We start from the raw sequence: 21,556 nt of genomic DNA on the forward strand, positions 1-21,556 counted from the left end.
CAGAACCAGCTTAGCCTTCCTTCCTGGAACAAGCAAAAAGCAGGCAGAATATATGAAGCAACAGTTTTAAAACACTGAACATCAGGCAATGAAGGACGGTAATCCCTGAGAGACAGGAAACAAGGTGAGCCCTGCAATTGCTCCAGCTTACTGCCTGTAGTTTCCACAGTGCAGCACAGGGAAGCAGAATCCAGGAAACCTAACAGAATCCATGAGTGGAAGAGATGGAACTTAGAGTTCAGGAAAAGCAAGGCAGCTACAGTTCCCAGCTGCAATAGTGGGGAGGAGAAAGCTGCAGACACAGAGTACTCCAGAGGTATGCAGAGAGTGTTCTTTGAGTATTCAGTAGAGTTCTGATCAGCGCATGCATATGACTACCCCAGGCTAGGGAAGAACCACCCAAAAGGATTGGAGGAAACAGTACTTGATGTCCAAGTAAGTCTGAGATTGGCAGAGAACCTCATTACCCATGGGGTATTGGGTATGTCATTCAGAAAAGTCTTATCTCAGTAGTGGGAATAATTAATCCTAGATAATAATTAGGCTAAACTAAACATGGTTCCAGTCCTTCCTATAAATATAGTCTAGAAATAAACCTTCAATTTACAGTCAACTTTTGATAAGGTTACCAAAATAATTCAATGGGGAAAGAATAGTCTTTTCTACAAATGATGCCATGTAACTGGATACCCACAAGTAAAAGAATGAAGTTAGACCCTTTCCTCATACCATATAAAGATTTAACTAAAAATGGACCACACACCTCAATCTAAGGGCTAAAACAATGCTCTCAGAAGAAAACATAGGCATAAATCTTCATTACCTTGGGTTAGGCAAATCTTTCTTAGATTATAACACTAAATGCACAACCAACCAAAAAAAATAATAAGTTAAGCTTCATTAGGACTGAAGTCTTTTATGCTCCAATGGACAGCAACAAAAAAGTGAAAAGACAACCTTCAGAATGGGAAAAATATTTGCAAATCATACATTTGATAAGGGTCTAGTATCCAGGATATATAAAGAACTCTTGTAACTCAACAATAAAAAGATAAATTACCCTAAAAATGTGCAAAGGACCTGAGTAGACATTTCTCCAAATAAGATACATAAATTATCCATAAGTACATGGAAAGGTGCTCAACATCATTAGCTATCAGGGAAATGCAAATCAACCCACAGTGAGATGTCACTTTACACCCACCAGCATGGCTATAAAAAAAGAGGCACTAATAAATGTTGGTGGGGATGCAGACAAATTGGAACCCTTATATATGCACTACTGTGGGAATGTAAAATGGTACAACCACTGTGGAAGACAGTCTGGCAGTTCCTAAGAAGGTTAAATGCTGAGTTACCATAGATCCAGCAATTCCATTTCCAGAGAAATTAAATGTTCATCCACATAAAAACATGTACATGAATGTTCATATTAGCATTATTATTCATAATAGCCAAAGAGTGGAAACAACCCAAAAATGATGACTTGATAAACAAAGTGGTATATGCATACAATGGAATATTATTCAGCAATAAAAAGGAATGAAGTACTCATACATGCTCCAACATGGATGAACCTTGAAAACATTACCTAAGTGAAAGAAGCCAATAATAAAAGACCACATACTTTATGATTCCATTCATAAAAATGTCCAGAATAAGCAAATATAGAGACAAAGTAGATTAGTGACTACCTACAAGTTGGGGATTGGGGGACAAATGGGGACTGACCACTAATGGGCACAGGGTTTCTTTTTGGGGTGATGAATATTTCTAAAATGATTATGATGACAGTGGCACAACTCTGTGAATATACTAAAAACCTTTCAATTGTACATTTTAAAGGGGCAAATTGTATGGTATGTAAATTATACCTCAATAAAGCTGTTAAATGAAGTCAAAATGACCAGACATGAAATATAATGCAGAGAGAGGAGAAAAATCAGTCTTTCTGAATCTAGCCAGAACTGACACAGATAACAGAATCACCAGAGAGAGACTTTAAACGTTGTAATTATGTTCTCTGTGTTGAAAGTATTAAGCAGGGACATGGAGGATATAAAAAAGACCCAAATCAAACTCCTAGAGATGAAAACATTGTCTAAGATGAAAATACATTGGTGGAATTAATGTCAGATTAAATGTTGCAGAAGAAAAGACTAATGAATTTGAAGATATAGCAACAGAAATTATCCAAAACAAAATACAGAGAGGAAAAATTTCTTTTGAAGATGAGCAGAGCAGCTTCAAACAGCCTAATATGTAACTGGAGATCCACAAGAAGAGAAAAAAGGAGACAAGAGAAATATTTAAAGAACTAATGATAAAAACTTTTGTAAATTTGATGAAAAGTGATCCAAGAAGCCCAATTAACTGTAAGCACAAGAAATGTGAAGAAAACTGCATCAAGTGCCACATCATAATCAAATTGTTCAAAAGCAATGATGAAGAATATCTTAAAAGCAGTCAGAGAAAAAGAACACCTCACGTAGAGGAGCAAAATAAAGATGACAATAGATTTCTCACTGGAAACAATGCAAACAGTGGAACAACCTCTTTAAAGAACTGAAAAAACTTATCACTAGCAGCCCTACAGTATAAGAAACCTGAAGGAAGTTATCCAGGCAGAAGGAAGATAATACCAGGTAGAAACATGGATCTACAAACAAAAAAATAAGGATCACTAGAAATAACAACATGGCAAAATATATAATATCTTTCTTAAAATATAAATCTCTTTAAAGGTAAATAAATGAGAATAACAGCTATATATTATAAAAAGTATGACAGTAATTGCACACAGAGGTCAGATGGGAAGATATGGAAGTATACTAATATAAGGTTCTTATATGTGAAATGGTAGACTGTGCTAAATTAAAGATATATATTATAAGCTCAAAGCAACTACTAACATAACAAAACAAAGAATTTTAGTAAAAAACAGAGGCGATAAAATGGAATCACAAGAAGTATTTAATTAATCCAAAAGAAATCAGAGAAAAAGGAAAAATGGAACAAAGAACAAATGGGAAAATAGAAAACAAATAGCAATATAAATTAAACCATATCAATAATCACATTAAGTGTAATGTAAATGGTCTAAATATTCCAATTAAAAGGCAGAGGAGGTTATAAGATTCAATAGAAAAACAAGACCCAACTATATGCTGATTAAAAGAAACACACTTAAAATTTTTTTAAAATTTTTATTAAGGTATGATTGATATACACTCTTATGAAGGTTTCACATGAAAAAACAATGTGGTTACTACATTTACCCATATTATCAAGTCCCTACCCATACCCCAATGCAGTCACTGTCCATCAGTGCAGCAAGTTTCCAGAGATCCACTATGTCCCTTCTCTGTGATACACTGTTCTCCCCATGATCCCCCACACCATGTGTACTAAACATAATACCCCTCAGTCCCCTTCTCCCTCCCTCCCCACCTGCCCTCCCACAACCCTCCCCTTTGGTAACCACTAGTTCATTCTTGGAGTCTCTGAGTCTGCTGCCATTCCATTCCTTCCATTTTGTCTCATTGTTATACTCCACAAATGAGGGAAATCATTTGACATTTATCTTTCTCCACCTGGCTTACTTCACTGAGCACAATGTCCTCCAGCTCCATCCATGTTGTTGCAAATGGAAGGATTTGTTTCCCTCCCATGGCTGAATAGTATTCCATTGTATATATGTACCACATCTTCTCTATCCATTCATCCACAGATGGACACCCAGGTTGCCTCCATATCCTTGCCACTGTAAAAAGTGCTGCGATGAACATAGGGGTGCACATGTCTTTTTGAATCTGAGAACTTGTATTCTTTGGGTATATTCCAAGGAGTGGGATTCCAGGGTCAGATGGCATTTCTATTTTTAGTTTTTTGAGGAACCTCCATATTGCTTCCCACAATGGTTGAACTAGCTTATATTCCCACTGCAAGTGCAGGAGGGTTCCCCTTTCTCCGCATCCTCGCCAACATTTGTTGTTCCTAGTCTCCTTGATGCTGGCCATCCTTACTGGTGTGAGGTGATATCTCATTGTGGTTTTGATTTGCATTTCTCTGATGATTAGTGATGTGGAGCATCTTTTCATGTGTCTGATGGCCATCTGAATTTCTTCTTTGGAGAACCGTCTCTTCATATCTTCTGCCCATTTGTTAATCAGGTTATTTGCTTTTTGGGTGCTGAGATGTGTAAGTTCTTTATTTATTTTGGATGTTAACCCCTTGTGGATATGTCATTTACAAACATATTCTGCTGTACTGTAGGATGCCTTTTTGTTTTGTTGATGATCTCCTTTGCCATAGAAAAACTTTTTAGTTTGATGTAGTCCCATGAGTTCATTTTTGCTTTTGTTTCCCTTTCTCGAGGAGATGGGTTCAGGAAGAAGTTGCTCATGCTTATATTCAGGAGATGTTTGCCTGTGTTGTCTTCTAAGAGTTTTATGGTTTCATGACTTACATTCAAGTCTTTAATCCATTCAAGTTTACTTTTGTGTATGGGGTTAAACAATAATCCAGTTTCATTCTCTTGTATGTAGCTGTCCAGTTTTTCCAACACCAGCTGTTGAAGAGGCTGTCATTTCCCCATTGTATGTCCATGGCTCCATTATCATATATTAATTGACCATTTATGGTTGGGTTTATATCAGGGCTCTCTAGTCTGTTCCATTGGTCTATGGGTCTGTTCTTGTGCCAGTTCCAAATTGTCTTGATTACTGTGGCTTTGTAGTAGAGCTTGAAGTTGGGGAGCATAATTCCCCCTGCTTTATTCTTCCTTCTCAGGATTGCTTTGGCTATTCGAGGTCTTTTGTGGTTCCATATGAATTTTAGAATGATTTTCTCTAGTTTCTTGAAGAATGCTGTTGGTATTTTGATAGGAATTGCACTGAATCTATAGATTGCTTTAGGCAGGATGGCCATTTTGACAATATTAATTACTCCTATCCATGAGCACGGGATGAATTTCCATTTATTGGTATCTTCTTCAATTTCTCTCATGAGTGTCTTGTAGTTTTCAGAGCATAGGACTTTCACTTCCTTGGTTAGGTTTATTTCTAGGTATTTTATTCTTTTTGATGCAATTGTGAATGGAATTGTTTTCCTGATTTATCTCTCTGCTAGTTCATTGTTAGTGTATAGGAATGCCACAGATTTCTGTGTATTAATTTTGTATCCTGCAACTTTGCTGAATTCAGATATTAGATCTAGTAGTTTTGGAGTGGATTCTTTAGGGTTTTTTTATGTACAGTATCATGTCATCTGCAAACAGGGACAGTTTAACTTCTTCCTTGCCAATCTGGATGCCTTTTATTTCTTTGTGTTGTCTGATTGCCATGGCTAGGACCTCCAGTACTATGTTGAATAGAAGTGGGGAGAGTGGGCATCCTTTCCTTGTTCCTGATCTTAAAGGAAAAGCTTTCAGCTTCTCACTGTTAAGTATGATGTTGGCTGTGGGTTTGTCATATATGGCCTTTATTATGTTGAGGTACTTGCCCTGTATACAATTTTGTTGAGAGTTTTTATCATGAATGGATGTTGAATTTTGTTAAATGCTTTTTTAGCATCATGGAGATGATGATGTGGTTTTTGTTCTTATTTTTGTTGATGTGGTGGGTGATGTTGATGGATTTTCGAATATTGTACCATCCTTGCATCAATCCAACTTGATCATGATGGATGATCTTTTTGATGTATTTTTGAATTCAGTTTGCTAATATTTTGTTGAGTATTTTTGCATCTATGTTCATCAGGGATATTGGTCTGTAATTTTCCTTTTTGTGGTGTCTTTGCCTGATTTTGGTATTAGAGTGATGCTGGCCTCATAGAATGACTTTGGAAGTATCCCCTCCTTTTCTATTTTTTGGAAAACTTTAAGGAGAAAGGGTGTTATGTCTTCATTAAATGTTTGGTAAAATTCAGCAGTGAAGTCATCTGGTCCAGGAGTTTTGTTCTTAGGTAGGTTTTGATTACCATTCAATTCCATTGCTGGTAATTGGTCTGTTCAGATTTTCTGTTTCTTCCTTGGTCAGCCTTGGAAGGTTGTATTTTTCTAGAAAGTTGTCCATTTCTTCTAGGTTATCCAGTTTGTTAGCATATAATTTTTCATAGTATGCTCTCATAATTCTTTGTATTTCTGTGGTGTCTGTAGTGATTTTTCCTTTCTCATTTCTGATTCTGTTTATGTGTGTAGACTCTCTTTTTTTCTTGATAAGTCTGGCTAAGGGTTTATCTGTTTTGTTTATTTTGTTTATTGATTCTTTCTATTGTTTTGTTCTTCTCAATTTTATTTATTTCTGCTCTAATCTTTATTATATCCCACCTTCTACTGACTTGGGCCTCATTTGTTGTTCTTTTTCTAGTTTCATTAATAGTGAGTTTAGACTGCTCATATGGGATTGTTCTTCTTTCTTGAGGTAGTCCTGTATTGCAATATACTTTCCTCTTAGCACAGCCTTGGCTGCGTCCCACAGATTTTGCGGTGTTGAATTATTGTTGTCATTTGTCTCCATATATTGCTTGATCTCTGTTTTTATTTGGTCATTAATCCACTGGTTATTTAGGAGCATGTTGTGAAGCCTCCATGTGTTTGTGAGATTTTTCAATTTCTCTGCATAATTTGTTTCTAGTTTCATAGCTTTGTTATCTGAGAAACTGGTTGGTACAATTTCAATATTTTTTAATTTACTGAGGCTCTTTTTGTGGTGTAGTATATGATCTATTCTTGAAAATGTTCCATGTGCACTTGAGAAGAATGGAAACACTTTAAATTTAAAGACACAAATAGGCTAAAAGTAAATGGATGGAAAAAATGTAGCATACTGACATTAATCAAAAACAAAACTTCCATGGTTAAATTAATATTTAATTTAAGTAGATTTCAGAACAAAAAATATCACAGATAAAGAAGATCAATTCATGATGATATATGGGTCAGTTCATCAAGAGGGTATAGCAATCCTAAACATTTATGTACCTAATAACAGAGTTTCAAAATGCATGAAGCAAAAACTAATAAACCTGCAGGAAAAAATAGACAAATACACCATTCTACTTGGAGATTTCCCTCTCTCAATAAATGATAGAATGGCCAGCATGCTGGCTACCCAATAAATGCTCTTGCTTTTGCAAAAAAAATAAGAAATAAAAATAAAAAAATGACTGAACAAGTAGACAGAAAATCAGCAAGACTATAGCAGACTTGGGCCACACTATCAACCAAACTGATTTATAGAATATAGATTCTTTCGAGCAGGATACACATTCTCATGTGCACACAGAAGGGTATATTTCTATGAAAGCTAACAAAGATAAAAAGAGAGATGATATCAGCAAAATTGATAAACCTCTAGAAAAACTGATCAGGAAAAAAATAGACATAAATTACTGATTTCAGGAATGAGAGAGGCAGCATAACTACATATTCTACAGCTATTAAAATGATTATAAGGGAATATTACAAACAACTTTATGTCAACAGCTTTAAAGAAATGGATAAATTCCTTGGAAGACATTACCAAAGTTTACTCAAGAAGACACAGATAATTTGAATATTCCTATATCTATTTTAAAAGTTGAATTTGCAGTTACAAACCTTCCCACAAAGAAAATTCCAAGCCCAGATGACTCCACTAATAAACTTTACCAAATTTTTAAGGAAGAAATAATATCAATTCTATACAAACTATTCCAGAAAACTGAAGAGGAGGCAAAACTTTCCAACCCATGCTGTAAGGCTAGCATTACTCTGACAAAGACATTACAAGAAAAGAAAAATGCAGACCAATATCCCCCATGAATACAGATGCAAAAATTTTTAACAAAATAATAACAAATTGAGTCCAACAATATATATAAAAAGGATAATATATTATGGCCAAGTGAGGTTCACCTCAGGAAAGCAAGATTAATTTAACATTTGAAAATCAATTCATGTAATTCACCACATTAACAAATAAAATATAGACCATTTCAATAAACACAGAAAAAGCATTTGACAAAAATTGACACCCATTTGTGATATAAACTTTCAGCAACTGAGGAATAGAAGGAAACTTTCTCAGCCTGATAAAGGCCATCTATCAAAGCCTGAAGATTAGAAAAAGGCAAGTATACCTACTCTCTCCACTTCTACATTATAAATGGCCACTGAAATAAGAGAGGAAATAAAAGGCAACCAGATTGGAAAGAAAGAAAGAAAACTCTTTATTTATAAATCATATGATTATCTATGTAGAAAGTCTGATGGAATCTATAAAAAAAACTATAATAAGTGAGTTTAGCAAGGTTATATGATACATGATCAGTGCACAAAAATTAACTGTATTTTTATATACAAGCAATGAAAAACTGGAAATTAAAATTTAGAAATACCATTTGCCATAAAAAATATGAAATACTTAAAGATGAATCAGACAAAGGGTATACAAAGCTGCACCGTGAAAACTATAAAACATTGCTGAGAAAGATTAAAGGAGAACTAATAAAAGGAGAGATATAATATAATTATGGATGAGGAGACTCAATAATGTTAAGATGTCTCCCAAAATTGATGTTGATCTGTAGTGTCAATGCAATCTCTGTCAAAATTCCAGCACAACTTTTGTATAGAAATTGGTAAACTGATTCTAAAATTCAGATGGAAATGCAAAAGACCTAGAACAGCTATAACAGCTTTGAAATAAAACAAAGTAGCAGGAGGACTAACACTACATGATTTCAAAGCTTACTATAAAGTGACAGGAATCAAGACTGTGCAGTATTGGCATCAATATAGACAAATATCAATGGAACAAACAGACCAAAATATATCTATTATTGATTTTTGACAGAGATGCAAAGGCAATTCAATACAGAAAGGATTGTCTTTTCAACAAATGGTTCTGGAACAACTGGAGTCCATGTGCAATAACAAAAACAAAAATAAAAAGAATTTTGATTCACTCTTTGCACTGTGTACAAAATTAACTCAAAATGGATCATAGACCTAATTATAAGCCTAAACTATTAACCTTCTAGAAGAACATATAGTTGTGACTTTGGGTTAAGCAATTATTTCTTAAGTGCAATACCAAAAACTTGATCCATGAAAGAAAAAAATTGATAAATTGGACTTCATTAAAATAAAAAACTCTGCTCTTGGGAAGATACTGTTAAAAAAAAGAAAAGACAAACCACAGAGTGGGAGAAATATTTGTCAATCATAATGTGATTTAAAAAAATGTGTATTTAGGGCATGTAAAAAACTCTCAAGATCCAGTATTTAAAAAACCAAGCAATTTAATAAAATAAAATGGGTAAAATATTTGATGAACAAAGCCTTCACCAAGGAAGATACATGGATGGCAAATAAACACATGAAAAGATGCTCAACATCATAGTCACTAGGAAAATGCAACATAAAATCACAATGTGATGCTGCCACAAACTTATTAGAATAGCTAAAATTAAAAAAGCCTGACCATACTAAGTGTTGACAAGGATGTAGAATTGAACTCTCATGCGTCAATGGTGGGAACATAAATTGATACAACTACTTTGGAAAGTAGGCAGTTTACAAAAAGTTGAACATACACCTACTACATCCAGCCATTCCACTCCTCGGTATCTCTATATGTCCATATAAAGACTTGTACATAAATGATCATAACAACTTTATTTGTTGCAGCCCAAACTGGGAATAACCCAAAGGCCATTAGCAAATGAATGTGTAAGTGGAAAGTGCATCTCTTCAACCTGAAAGGTACAAATGGTGGTATATCCATACAAGGGAATACTATTCAACAATAAAAGGAATGACCAGTGGGCAGGCTATACATCATGGATAAGTCTCATAATAGTTATTAAGAGTGAGAGACACTGGACAGAAAAAAAATAGGGTATATACTGTATGATTTCACTTATATAACATTCTAGAAAAGTACAAACTCACCTACACTGACAAAAAATTAATCAAGCATTGCCTGAGTAGGTATGAGGATGAGGTAGGGGTGGAAGGGAAGGATTACCAAGGGGCACAAGGATGCTGTCCTTTCCTTTTCTGGGAAGGAGCATCCTCTTATCAAAAGCCCAGCTGGCCTCTGAGCTGTTTGCCAGCTCTGATGTCTGTGGTTCAGTGAGTCTAAGGATGAATGGAGAGTCCTAAGCAAACAGTGATGGCAGAGGGTTAAACCAGGCCAGATTTCCAGTCCAAACCCCAGGGTGAAGCCTGAGCCACTTTAATTCCATTTGTCTATCCCTGTGTGTTTGCACAGAAAAGAACCTGTGGTACTTAAAGTACTGATCTTGGAGCGGAGACCAGGGAGTCTGGGAGATGGCAAATATTGACGCTGGCTGCCTGGGTTCTAGCTGCAGGCTGTGGCATCAATTCCCTTACTCTGCTAATGTGAGCCAGGGGAGGAGCCTGGCTGGCTGCCTGGGGCTCAGTGTCTTTCTGGACCTGTTTGTGGAGTGCTGTTTGGGTGGTTGCCATGGTACCTGCTTCTTTCTGAAAGGAAGAACCAGTAAACAAAAAAAGAACCAATGCTACTTTGCCAGCACAAGCCCCCTCCCACATATAGGCTACCCGCCGCTGGCCTGGGCTCCTGCTCTTCTCCACTAGGGGGTCCTGTCTGAGAGCGAGTGAGACATCAGGGAGTGGGTACAGTGGGCTCTGGATTGGATACCAAGGTTTGATCCTGGCCCTGCCCTTTAAAAACTATGCGATCTTTGGCAAGCAACTTTATCTCTCTATGCCCCGCAAAGTGAGAATAACCAACTGGGGTCTGCAGTGGCTCTGGGGATTAGAGAAAAGGCAATACCAGAGACGTGACTTAACAAAAGTGTGTGGTAGTGCTCAGCATACACCAAGTGCTCACCAAATATTGCCTGTTAATATTTATTAAAGGCCCTAGCACAGTTCTTGGCAGTCCCCTCTCTTCTGCTTCAAGCTTTACTGTTTTCAAGTGGCGTGCACATTCCAGATCTCACCTTTTTTCCTCTCAATAAGCCTGCAAGATAGTTTGACGAGGATGTCCTTATTCCTGATGTACAGAGGAAAGCCTTCTTTGCAGCCCCTCCTCAGAAGGAGGAATCGAATGCATTCCTACTGTTGAAAACCTCTGCGAGCGCCCTACAGCATCCAGAGTCAAGGTCACTCCCTGCAGCCCAGAACCCAAGGCGCTTTCTCTTACTGCAGCTTGGGGGGACTGTTTCACGTTCCCTCAGCTATGAGGCACCCTCCCTGCGCTGTGCCCTGCAACTCTTCAGCCTGGAGTGTCCTGTCTCTGCTTCCCAGCTGGCCCCTCACAGTCCTGCTCAGGCATCACCAACACTGGAGGCTTCCGCAACCTGAGACAGCATAAACAGCAAGCTACTGAAACTAAGTACCACCTGGCTCTGCCCCCCACCCATTGCTCCAGTCATGCATCCTTCGACAAGCAGCCTGGCCTCTCTAAGCCTTATGCACAAACAGTCCCTCCCTCAGAGTGTTGTTGCAAGAATGAAAGGTAAAGTTCTTAGCACAGTGCTTGGTTCATAGGAAGGGCCCAACAAGTGCTAACTTGTGTGCACCTAGAAACCTGGCTTTTATTCCTCATCCTGCTACTGACACACTGAGTGGACTTGGACACAGTGGTCTCAGCCTTGGTTTTTCCATCCTGTGAAGTGGCGCCTCTTAACCCCCAGTGGTCCATGGATGGGCTGGGGGTAGGGGTGGGTAAAATTATGTGCAGCCCTAGTGGCTGGTGCCTCTGGGTATTTTTCTGAGAAGAGCTGCAGGCCACTGAAGAAGCCCAGGACTAGATGGCCCCTCTCCCGCAGGACCCAACCACAGCACTGCCAGCCCCCAGTGGGAACCTGGCGCTTTTCTGTTGCCTGAACCACCAAGACTGGTTCAAGCAAATATAGGCACATGTTCCCATGGCCTCTGCCCAGAGACCTTGTTTTCCATAACCTCAGGCCATCAGGAACATGCTGGCATTCAAGTGCTGGAATCACCTCTGGACCTTTCTTGTTTCTCAGGGACCAACTCAAGCTTTTTCCCCTGATGGCATCCTGTTGGAGAAGGTATGACCCAGGTTGGAAGGACAGGCCCTCTTTCTCAGACCTCGGGAATCCTCTGTCTTCCTCTTCTCCCCCTTCAGCCTCAGCCCCACAGGCCCTAAGGCCCATGTGTTCCCCCAGTAAGTAGTCCTTGACCGTCCCCTCTTCTCTGTCCACTTGGTCCAAGTCCTGGCATCTCTCTCTCTCTAGGTCTGCTGTGCCTAAACATCACTGCAGCTCCAGGTGGCCTCTGTGCTCATTGCCCCTTGATGCCCGCAGCCCTTAGGATGAAGGGGGACAGGCTCTGCCCTCCAGGATCGTGTCCCTGCTCACAGCCACATCTTGTCCCCTACTGTGTCCTTCCCCGGCTGATGCTCCGGCCCCTCTGGCCTGCTGGGCCCTCCTCAGCTGAGCTGTACCCTGTCACACACTCCAACATTCGTCCACATGGCCTCTCGGCCGGGAATGCCCTTCTCTTCCAGCTGCCCCTCTGGAAATTCTCCCACCCTCCTCCAGGAAGGAGGGCTCCTCCTGATGCACCTTCAGAGCTGAGGCTGCCCAAGAGTGCCCGCAGCATCTCACCTGTGCTGCAGTGGGAAAGCAGCTCAACCAGAGAGGCTGGAGGCCAGGGCTGACTGTCCCTCGGCAGGGTCCCAGGGCTTCCTGGTCTGGGAGCCGGTCCTCAGGTCGCTAGGGTTAGAGCTGTGACTGTGTGCTAGCTCCCAGAGGCCTCTCCTCGGTGCCCTCAGCATTCCCTGCTGGCCCACCCATCCCTCCATGGCGCGAGGTGCCTCCCCGACGAGCCCCCATGGCCCTTGTGTGCTGCGATCCACTCTTCACTCCTGGGTGCCTGGCCACAGCTGGGCTCAAAGCAGGTGAACAGAGGCTGTTCAGTGAATGAACGAATGCAGCAGTGAATGAGCTGTAGCTCACCAGTCTCTCAGATGCCCATATCAGCTCAAAACTCAAAAATGACTGCTACATAAAACCAATTTTATTAATTTCTGAGGGGGTTTTACACTGTCTCCCTCAACAGGGGTCCTCCTGTTGGCTAGATTCCAAGTCTCTCTTTCAGAATAAGAGTGGGCTACTTTCTGACCTTCAAACTAATGTTTTTAATATCCCCAGAGATTCTGCACCCTCCCCCCGCCCCCACCGGCCAAGATATAGTCACATTGGCAGCAGGAAGGGCTCTGGGGGTAGGACACCATAGGCCATGTTTGTGTTCCTGTTCCAGCACTGACTTTGCTCTATGACTTGGGCAAGTCATTTCTCTCTCTGGGCCTGTTTCTTCATCTTTTTAATGGGAATATCTCTCCGTGCCTGTCTGGATGTTGTGAAACTGGAAAGGTATGTAGAGAAATAGCACATTGACTCAGGTTCCAGGACTGAAATACAAGAAATACAAGGGTTCCAGGACCCTACTGCAAGAAACCTGGACTGTCTGGTTGGGCAGCTGGTCATGGGGTGGGAGGTAGGGAGCGGTCAGGGGGAGAATGGGTTGGAAATCAGGCAGAGAGGGGCTCCTCAAATGCTCTTTCTCCAGACCTCTTTTCTATAGCTCAGAGCCACCTGAGAGGGCCGTCCCCTGGCAGGATGACAAATACCCTGCCTCATGTACAGTCTCATGTGCCCATGGGAAGGGTTATCAGTGCCATTCCAACCAGCCTTGCACTCTGGCCCAGGGTGCCCACTCAGGGTCCAGGACAGGAGTACTCATCAGACCAGTCAGAGCAGTGCTGCACACGGTCCCGGCAGAGGGTCCTCGGGATGCAGCCACAATACTTGAAGACAGTGGAGGGGCAGCGCCACCACCCAGGGCCACAGGGCGGGCATGTGGTCACTGGGGGTACAAGAGCCAGCAAAGGAGCCCTGGAATTCCCTGCACACCAGGGCACTCCCTGGCTTCAAAACCTGCCATAGCTCCCCATAGCTCCCTCCATCTGACATGGTTGACTGTATTCCTTATTTCCCTGCATAACAGAGATTCTAGGCTCCCCAGCTCCTATGCTGCATGAATGCAAGCAAGCTTCCCATCCTGTCTGAGCCTGTTTTCTCTTCTGCTCAAGGCTATTACTAAGGAAAATAGGCAAAGTACCAGACCCAAGGTCAATGCTCAAATACTAATGGGTGCATGTTGTTTGCGCCTGCCCATCTTTACCCTGCCCTCCTCACCTGCCTCAGCCACACCAGCCCACGATGGCTGACTCCCTGAGGGCGCCTCACAGACTTCCCTCCTTTGCCCAGTCCCCCTGGGCCTCCAGAATGCCTCCTGCATACCCAGCCTCTGCCTGTTGAAACCCTGTCCACTCTCTAAGGCCCACTTGAATCCTGCCTCTTTTGAGGAGTCTTCCTTGACTCTTAACCACCGCCCCAACCACCACCAAAAAAAAATTCCTCTCCAGGTTCCCAGCACTTCCGTTTGGCGTCAGCATGTTGTGAGTCCTGGTGGTAGGACATGGGTTTGAACTACTGCCTGTCCCGCAGAAGAACCTGCACCAGGCCTAGTCCCCAACAGTGCTCAGAATATGTTTGTTGATTGAATATTAGGAAATCAATTGGAAGAAAAGTGTGGGGCAGTGAAAGAAGTCCAGACTTGAAGTCAGGAGACCTAGGTTTACCCCCATGCTCCCTTCCTATTACTCATTGTGTTAAGTCACTTCTCCTCTTTGGCCTCAGTTTATCTACATATAAATTGGGTCCAGTGACTACTGTCCTGCTTTCCTCACAGGGTTGTTGGGAGGTGCAGAGGAAATGAGGGAAACCCAGGTTCAAATCTCAGTTGGAACATGTATATGCTCCTTGCATGGCCCCCTTCTGGCCCCCTTTCCTCATTGGTGCCCTTGTAGATAAGCTCCCCACTGCAGAATAGTCACCACCCTCTCCACAGGGGCCAGTTGCAGTGGTAGTGAGCACCTTGTCTTGGAGGCCTCCCAGTAGGGGATGGAAGACTTCCTAGCACGCAGCAGGGAGGCAGAGAGAACCTTGGAGATTCCCTGGGGAGCCCCTGCCCTCTGGCCACTGCCCGGCCTGGGCCCAGACCCTCACCTGGGCTCAGCTCGTCCGAGCAGTCCCCACAGTTGTTGGTCCCATCACACCTCTGGTCTGAGTAGATCCAGGAAGCCGGGTCTCCACAGTGGGCCACAAGGAAGCTGGGGAGGCTCCGGGGCGTATCTCCTACAGAGAAGAGGCGGCATCTGGGCACAGCTGTCTCAGGGCAATCTGGAGGTGGACTTTCCCTGTCACCCTGGCCATTGCCACACTCGGGGTCATTGTCCATCCATCCCAGGAAGGGCACAAGGAGAAGGTTTCCTGGGGAGAAGGCTGAGTCAAGGGAGAGGAGTGGACTTTCCCTGCATATCCAGCAAGATGCCCAGGTAGCCGCAGCTCCCGTCCTCATTCCTGCTTAGCTCTTGTGCATTCTGCTCTACGCCATCACTTGGGCTATTCCTCCCTTCAGGAATGTCCCCCTTGACACCTATCCAAAACCATTCCACCTTCAAGGTCAGTGTCCAAGTTCTTCACCTCCAGGAAGCCCCCTCCAACTGGAACATAACAAGAATAAATTTGAGGTCTTGCACTTGGGCCCTGGAACTCAGAGGATGTGTGTTCACTTACTTTGCGAGAGGGAGTCAGAGCACCTTTCTTGAAAGTGGGTTCTGTGTTAGATAGCAGTGTGAAAGGGCTACCAAATATCAACACAAACTCAGCCCTTTCACTAGAGGTATAACCCAGACCTGGGAGGGGAAAAGCCTTTGTTTCTTGGACTAGCCAGAGTAGGCCCAAAGTGTCACGGATGCTTCTGGAGCCTCTGCAGGGAGAGGGACATGAGCAGTTGGTAAGTGTTCTGTGGAGTGCCAGTGGAGTGGGGGACACCAGTCACATGGGGGGTGACTGTAGGAGTTCATTGTGGCCCAGGGAGGGGGACACACATGGGGGGCAAAAGAGCAATCTCCACATCTGTGCAGTGCCACCAGCATGGGAGCTAGATTAAAATGGGGTTCACAGGGACCAGGGACTATGAGAGGGGAGAGCTGGGACAAGTCAGGGATGCTACTGGGAGGCAGTTCTAAACTCAGCACAAGGCAGACATTCCCATCAGAAAACCATGTGATGATGGCGGCAGCTGCCTCAAGTTGTGGTGACCTCCCCCCAAGGACTAAGCAGAGGCTGGGGGGTTTGTCAAAGAGGGGATGTGGGTATCAGCTGGGATGCAGACTAGCTGGCTTTGAGAACTCTCCTAATCATGGTGGCCCGCGATGCAGTGGCCTCCATCCCACCCACTCCAGCTCACCAGATTCTCTCCCTCCTGCCTGGACAGTGCCTGCTCCACGTAGCCTGGCACTTCTCTCCTGGGAACTGTCAGGTTTCCAAGGTTTGGGACTAGGTCTCCCCATTCATTCATTCATGTATCCCACAATTCATTCAGCAAATCAGCCCAGATATCCCTCTGTGCCATAATGTCCTATGCCAGGTACTGGGGCCCCAGGACCAAGTAGACCAGACCTACCCCAGAGGACTTCACAGTCTGATGCAGGTGGCAAGTGTGCCAATTGAGAACAACCAGTGTGACTAGGGATGGGACACAGGGAGGTGCAGGGGCTATGGGTGCCCAGAGGAGGAAATTTAATCTACTTTAGGAGTCAGGGAAGGCTTCCTGGTGGAGGCAACCCTTGAACTCTGCCCTGAAGAATGAATACAGGTTGTCTGGGAGTGGAAATGTGCAGAGGGAGGCATTCCCCAGGGTGGGCATGTAAGTGTGCATGTGACTTGGGTAGGGGTGAGAGTAGGTGTTTCAGGATGAGGGTACCATATAAGCAAAGGCCTGGGGACATAAAGGTGCCTGTTAAATTCAGGGATGCTCCAGCTTCAGTATGCCTGCAGGGAGAGTTGGAATTGGGGGCACCCCCAAGGAGACCTGGAGGGGCCATCTGGGGTGGGCTGGACTGAGCAGGTACTCACGGCACAAGGCCTCATCCTCGTCCTCGCCGTGGGCACATGTGCGGACACCATCACAGACCTTGCTGGCCGGGATGCAGCTCCTCCGGTCATGGCACAGGAAGCCTGTCCTGTTCATCAGCGTCACACAGGTCTGAACCCCTGAGTGGGCAGGAGGAGATCCTGGAGGGTCAAGGGTGGTGCTCTCAAGGACATCACCAAGTTCCTGTACCCTGAGTCCCCTCATGAACTGGCCTCAGGGGCTGGGACAGCTGGGAGGGCACTGGGCTCAGTGACAAGAGACACGGTCCAGAACATAAAGGCTTCTGTGTGAATAGCCCCTGAGCACATGTGCAGTCATTCCTGTTCTATAGGAAGCTTTTGGACAGCCTCACAGGAAGCTCCTGAGGACGGGGCTCTAGTCAATGAGTGGTTTTAAAAGCGCAGCTCCTGGTGTCAGGTTAGGCTGTCAGAAGCAATGCACTGGGACTGACCAGGGCTCTTAGCCACAATCCCTTACATCTGGGCACAACTATATGGGCTGCAAAGCACTTTTACATTTTTATTGAACTGTTTCCCCCAATACCCCTGTGAAGGGTCATCATTAACCCTGTTTTATGGATGAGAAATGTAAGGTCAGAGAGGTGTTATGGGCCCAACCCCACAGTTAATAAACCAGGTCTGTGAACTCTGCTCTTTCCCGAGGCTGGGGCTGCCTCCCCAGCACCCAGGAACGGTGGGAGGCCATCTGAACATGTCTGTTCTTCTGAGGGTCTTTTCCATCCCACCGACAGGGGGAACACCCACCCCCTGGGCTGCCCCAAATAATTAAAGGAGAGAGGCCTTGCTCCACAAGCCCTGTGTGTACAGGGGTGTGCAGGTTGGAGACAGGAGCAGTTTGCACATGTGGTTTGTGCACACATGAACCATGTTTCAGCACCTGGAACTGTCTCAACTGGTATGAGGGGACCAACTCTCAGAGGCACTCACATTGTCACACATATGAACACACACAGATGCACACACATTGACAGACATGTGCACACACATGCACACAGATACACACTCTCACACAGACACACGTGTGTACACACAGGCACAGGAATGCAACTCCTTGAGTGTTCACTTCACTCTCAGAGCCCATGTTCTTACACAGAGTGGAGTACTGTGGATTTTACCCCCTCCCCCAACCTCATCCCCTTATGTCCCCTGCCTGGCTACAGAGCTCTCTCTCAGAAACACAGATCTGGTGACACCCCACCCCAGCTTCAGTCCCTGCCATGGCTCTCTGGGTGATGACCTCCCTCCGCAGTGTGGTCTTCAAGGCCCTGAGCACCTGGCCCCACCCACTCCTGCCTTTCACACCCACTAGCCTTGCAGTCTGTCCACCCCAGGTGCTCTGCACACATGTTGCCTGTGCCTGGGATGCTCTTCTTGCCACCTCCACTTTCTCACTTTCCCTTCATGCCTCTCAAGGTGCCCACCCTAACATGTAAGCTGGGTCAGAGCCCTGTCCAGGCTCACAGTCCCATTAACCCTGCCTTAATATGCTTATCTGACCGTCCCTGTCACTCTCCAAAGTGTTAGCTCCGTGAAGGCAGGACTGTGTTGGGGTCTTCCCCTGGAGCTGGGGCTGCAGGGATGTATTGGACACATCTCTGTCCTCTGTGGTGGAGGCAGACACACAAATGGATGGCATCAACCAGAACCACCAGGCCATGGGAAGAGGAAGTGTAGGGGCTGCAGAGGCTAAGGTGAGGCTCCTAAGCAAACCTGGGAGTCAGGGAAGGCTTCCTGAAGGAGGCAACATTGGAGCTGGATCCTCTCAATAACTCATTACAGGTGTGCAAATGGAGCTCAGAGACACGTATGTGTCAGTGTGTGTGCTGGTCACTTTGTGGAGAAGCCAGGCAGCACTGGGCTTGCCTTGTCTCTCTGGGCCCCTGTTCCCTCCCAGCAAGTCTGACCCACCCTCTCTGGACCACCCTGACCTGGTATGCGCGGTGGGAGTCCAAGGATGGTGACCAGGGTGATCAGGGCTGCAAGAGTTGCCAGCAGGAACAGCAGGAAGGCGGAGAGGCAGGCCCCTCGGCGGGAGCAGCAGAGAGGGCTACAGCCTGCTGAGTGGGGTGGGAAACCAGTGATGAAGCAGCCCATGCTGGCGCCCGGGGTTCCAGTCCCTGAGCCCTACAAGCGGGCCCTCCCTGCCTAGGGCCTGGGGGACAAGCAGGGCTTCCCTGGAGGAGGGGGCTCCAAAGTTTGCCTGATGCTCTTGGTGCTGCCTATGGGCCCATCCCTACCAAGCACCTAGCCCTGGCCCAGTAGCTGGTGAGTGCCCTCAGAATGAGGGTCCTGGGTCTCTGCCTCGCTGCCCTCACCAACTGTCCTTCCACAAGGCTGTCTCTCTGAAGGCAGGGACAGATGGACACCTGCTTATCAAGCTCCTACCTGGGCGCAGAAACTAAAACAGGCTTTTCATAGTCATTATTTTTATTTTTCAAAACAAGCTTTATTCTGTATATTAGGAAACAGGCCACGCTGAGAAGCCACTTTACTTCTCTGCACCTGTTTCCTCATGTGGAAAATGTGGGTCATAACAGCCATCTTAGAGTTGTTGGTAAGATTAAGCTAGGCTAGTTAACATATTAGAAAAGTGCTTGGCACAAAGCTAGGGCTATAAAGGTTTTAGCTATTATTAGTGTTTACTGAGCACCTACTCTGTTCCAAGCTGTATCCTAAGCATGCAAATATTCTGCTCCTTTAACTTACCTTGTTCCTGTAATTTTTTCTTGCTTCTGAAATAAGGAAAGAAAGCCTATTAAGGACCTAGGAGGTGCCCTGCTCTGCAGAGGATGCAAAAGCCATCACAGCTCTGGTCCTTGCCCTCCAGAAGCTTGTAGTTGTCTCCTGGCCATCCTCTGGGCCACAGTTATCGCAGAGAAAGGGGCAGGAGAGGTCTATGCATCTCTGGGAGTTCCCAGGCCCCAGTCCAGAGGCAGGCACACAGTAGGTGCTTTGTGAATACTGACCCAAAGATCCAGGAGACAAGGGAAGGCCCTGAACCAGGTCAGTTTAGATCATTTCCATCTAGCCTCTTCACATTCCTAGAGCTGCCTACCCTGTGCTTGCCTACCAGTCAGACCTGTGCCTGTCCACTGGCAGCTCACACTGCCAGCTTTGAAATGTTAAGAAAGTGAGCAGGGTGCCATTGGTGCTCATGGAAGGGAACATGGGTGGGATTTCCACAGGCAGGTGAGGGGAGGGCACAAGGAAAGGGCATTCTGGGAAGAGAGCATAGAAGGTGGATGGCATGTGGAGGACAGCAAGTGACCTGGCATGGCTGGAGCCCGGGAGGGGTGTGCAGGGGAATAGAGATGGCAATAGGAGATGCAGCATTAATCTAAAACTGGCAATTCCCACAGCCCTAGTCAGTGGCTCCTTTGTCATAGGCAAGCACAGAGTAAACTCAGGTAACCAGGGAGGCAGTGTGAAGTCTGCAAGGAGAGTCATTCTGGTCAGCCAAGCAGTCACTCCACAAATATTTGTGTAGCACAGGCTGTGGGCAAGGTGGGGTCTCGGGACGCTTGAGGCAGAACTGGGTGCCCACACCCAGGTGGAGATGTTGCACTTCAAAGCCAGAAAGCTCCGAGGCGCCAGTTCCCAATCCCCCAAAAGATGGGGGAAAGGAGGCCATTAGTTCCACAGCCACATCAACCAGGAGGCAGACTTAGAAATAAACAAATGCAGTGTGCAGCAATCAGGCACTGAGGCTTTGTGACCACAGGCACCCCGATTTGGATGTAAGCCCCTGCTCTCCTACCTCCCCACTCTGTGGGGTCCCAGTCTGGCCCAGCTACCCCACCTCTCTCAGCCTGCCACCTCATCAGTTCTTGCCCCCAAACGGGATCCCCTCTTAGAGCCGCCTGAGGACTAAAAGAGACCCTACAGTGCCAGGCTCATAACAGGGGCTTGCTCCTTCATGGCTGTCGTTCTCACCTCTCTTGGTTTGTGTTCTCATTGGTCAAATGCTAGTCATGATAGGGCACGTAGGAGATGCTTAATAAAAGTGTATTCCTTCCTTCTTTTATTCCTTGAGGGTAAAGTAAACTGTCCTGGTCACACAGTGACTCAGTGTCACATAGTAGGTGCTAAATAAGTGTGCAATCCCACCTACTTTATTCCTCAGCGGTAAAGAGAACTGCTCAGGTCACACACTCATCAGGGACTTCAGTGCAGAGCTCCTTTCTCTGCAGGTTACAGGTGGGAAAGGCAGCACACAGTAGGTGCTCAACAAATGCATGGAGCAAGAGAACAACCCTGTTAAGCAGGAGGCTGTCAGCACCGCCAGCCCAGAAGCTGGGTGTGGACAACATCAACATGGGGGGCAGAGGTCTGAAGGAGAGCAGGGGCCCGAGGGAGCCCCACGTGGGGAGGGGCCCGCAGGGCGCTGGCCCCAGATCTCCTGTCCTTTACCTTTGCCTCCAGCGAGGGCTTTGCTTCCAGCAGCAGCACGGCCATTACCTTCCCCCTGCCCAAGAGAGCAGAGCCAGGGGTGGGTTGAGGTGAGGCAAGGTCCAGACTCAGGGAGACA

General features: G+C 45.1%; 1 protein-coding gene across 8 annotated transcripts in view; it reads right to left on the bottom strand.

Annotated features, from left to right (window-relative positions):
• Window positions 1-8,960: 8,960 nt before the first annotated feature.
• The window catches only part of LDLRAD1 (low density lipoprotein receptor class A domain containing 1), a 29,730-nt gene continuing 17,134 nt past the window's right edge, over window positions 8,961-21,556 (bottom strand). For 2 of the 8 annotated variants that reach the window (XM_073233973.1, XM_017669028.3), the window contains exons 2-6: window positions 21,439-21,493; window positions 18,957-19,082; window positions 16,990-17,148; window positions 15,076-15,204; window positions 8,961-13,870 (exon numbers count right to left, since the gene is read on the bottom strand). In XM_073233973.1, coding sequence (XP_073090074.1) covers window positions 13,722-13,870; window positions 15,076-15,204; window positions 16,990-17,148; window positions 18,957-19,082; window positions 21,439-21,493 — 618 coding nt within the window. In that variant the 3' untranslated portion in view covers window positions 8,961-13,721. Of the gene's footprint in view, window positions 13,871-15,075; window positions 15,205-16,989; window positions 17,149-18,956; window positions 19,086-21,438; window positions 21,494-21,556 lie in introns of all 8 variants that reach the window. The other 6 variants (XM_073233974.1, XM_017669029.3, XM_073233972.1 and 3 more) reach the window with 3 other exon arrangements.

Source organism: Manis javanica, chromosome 4 (assembly GCF_040802235.1).
Source record: "Manis javanica isolate MJ-LG chromosome 4, MJ_LKY, whole genome shotgun sequence".
NCBI classification, from domain to species: Eukaryota; Metazoa; Chordata; class Mammalia; order Pholidota; family Manidae; genus Manis; species Manis javanica.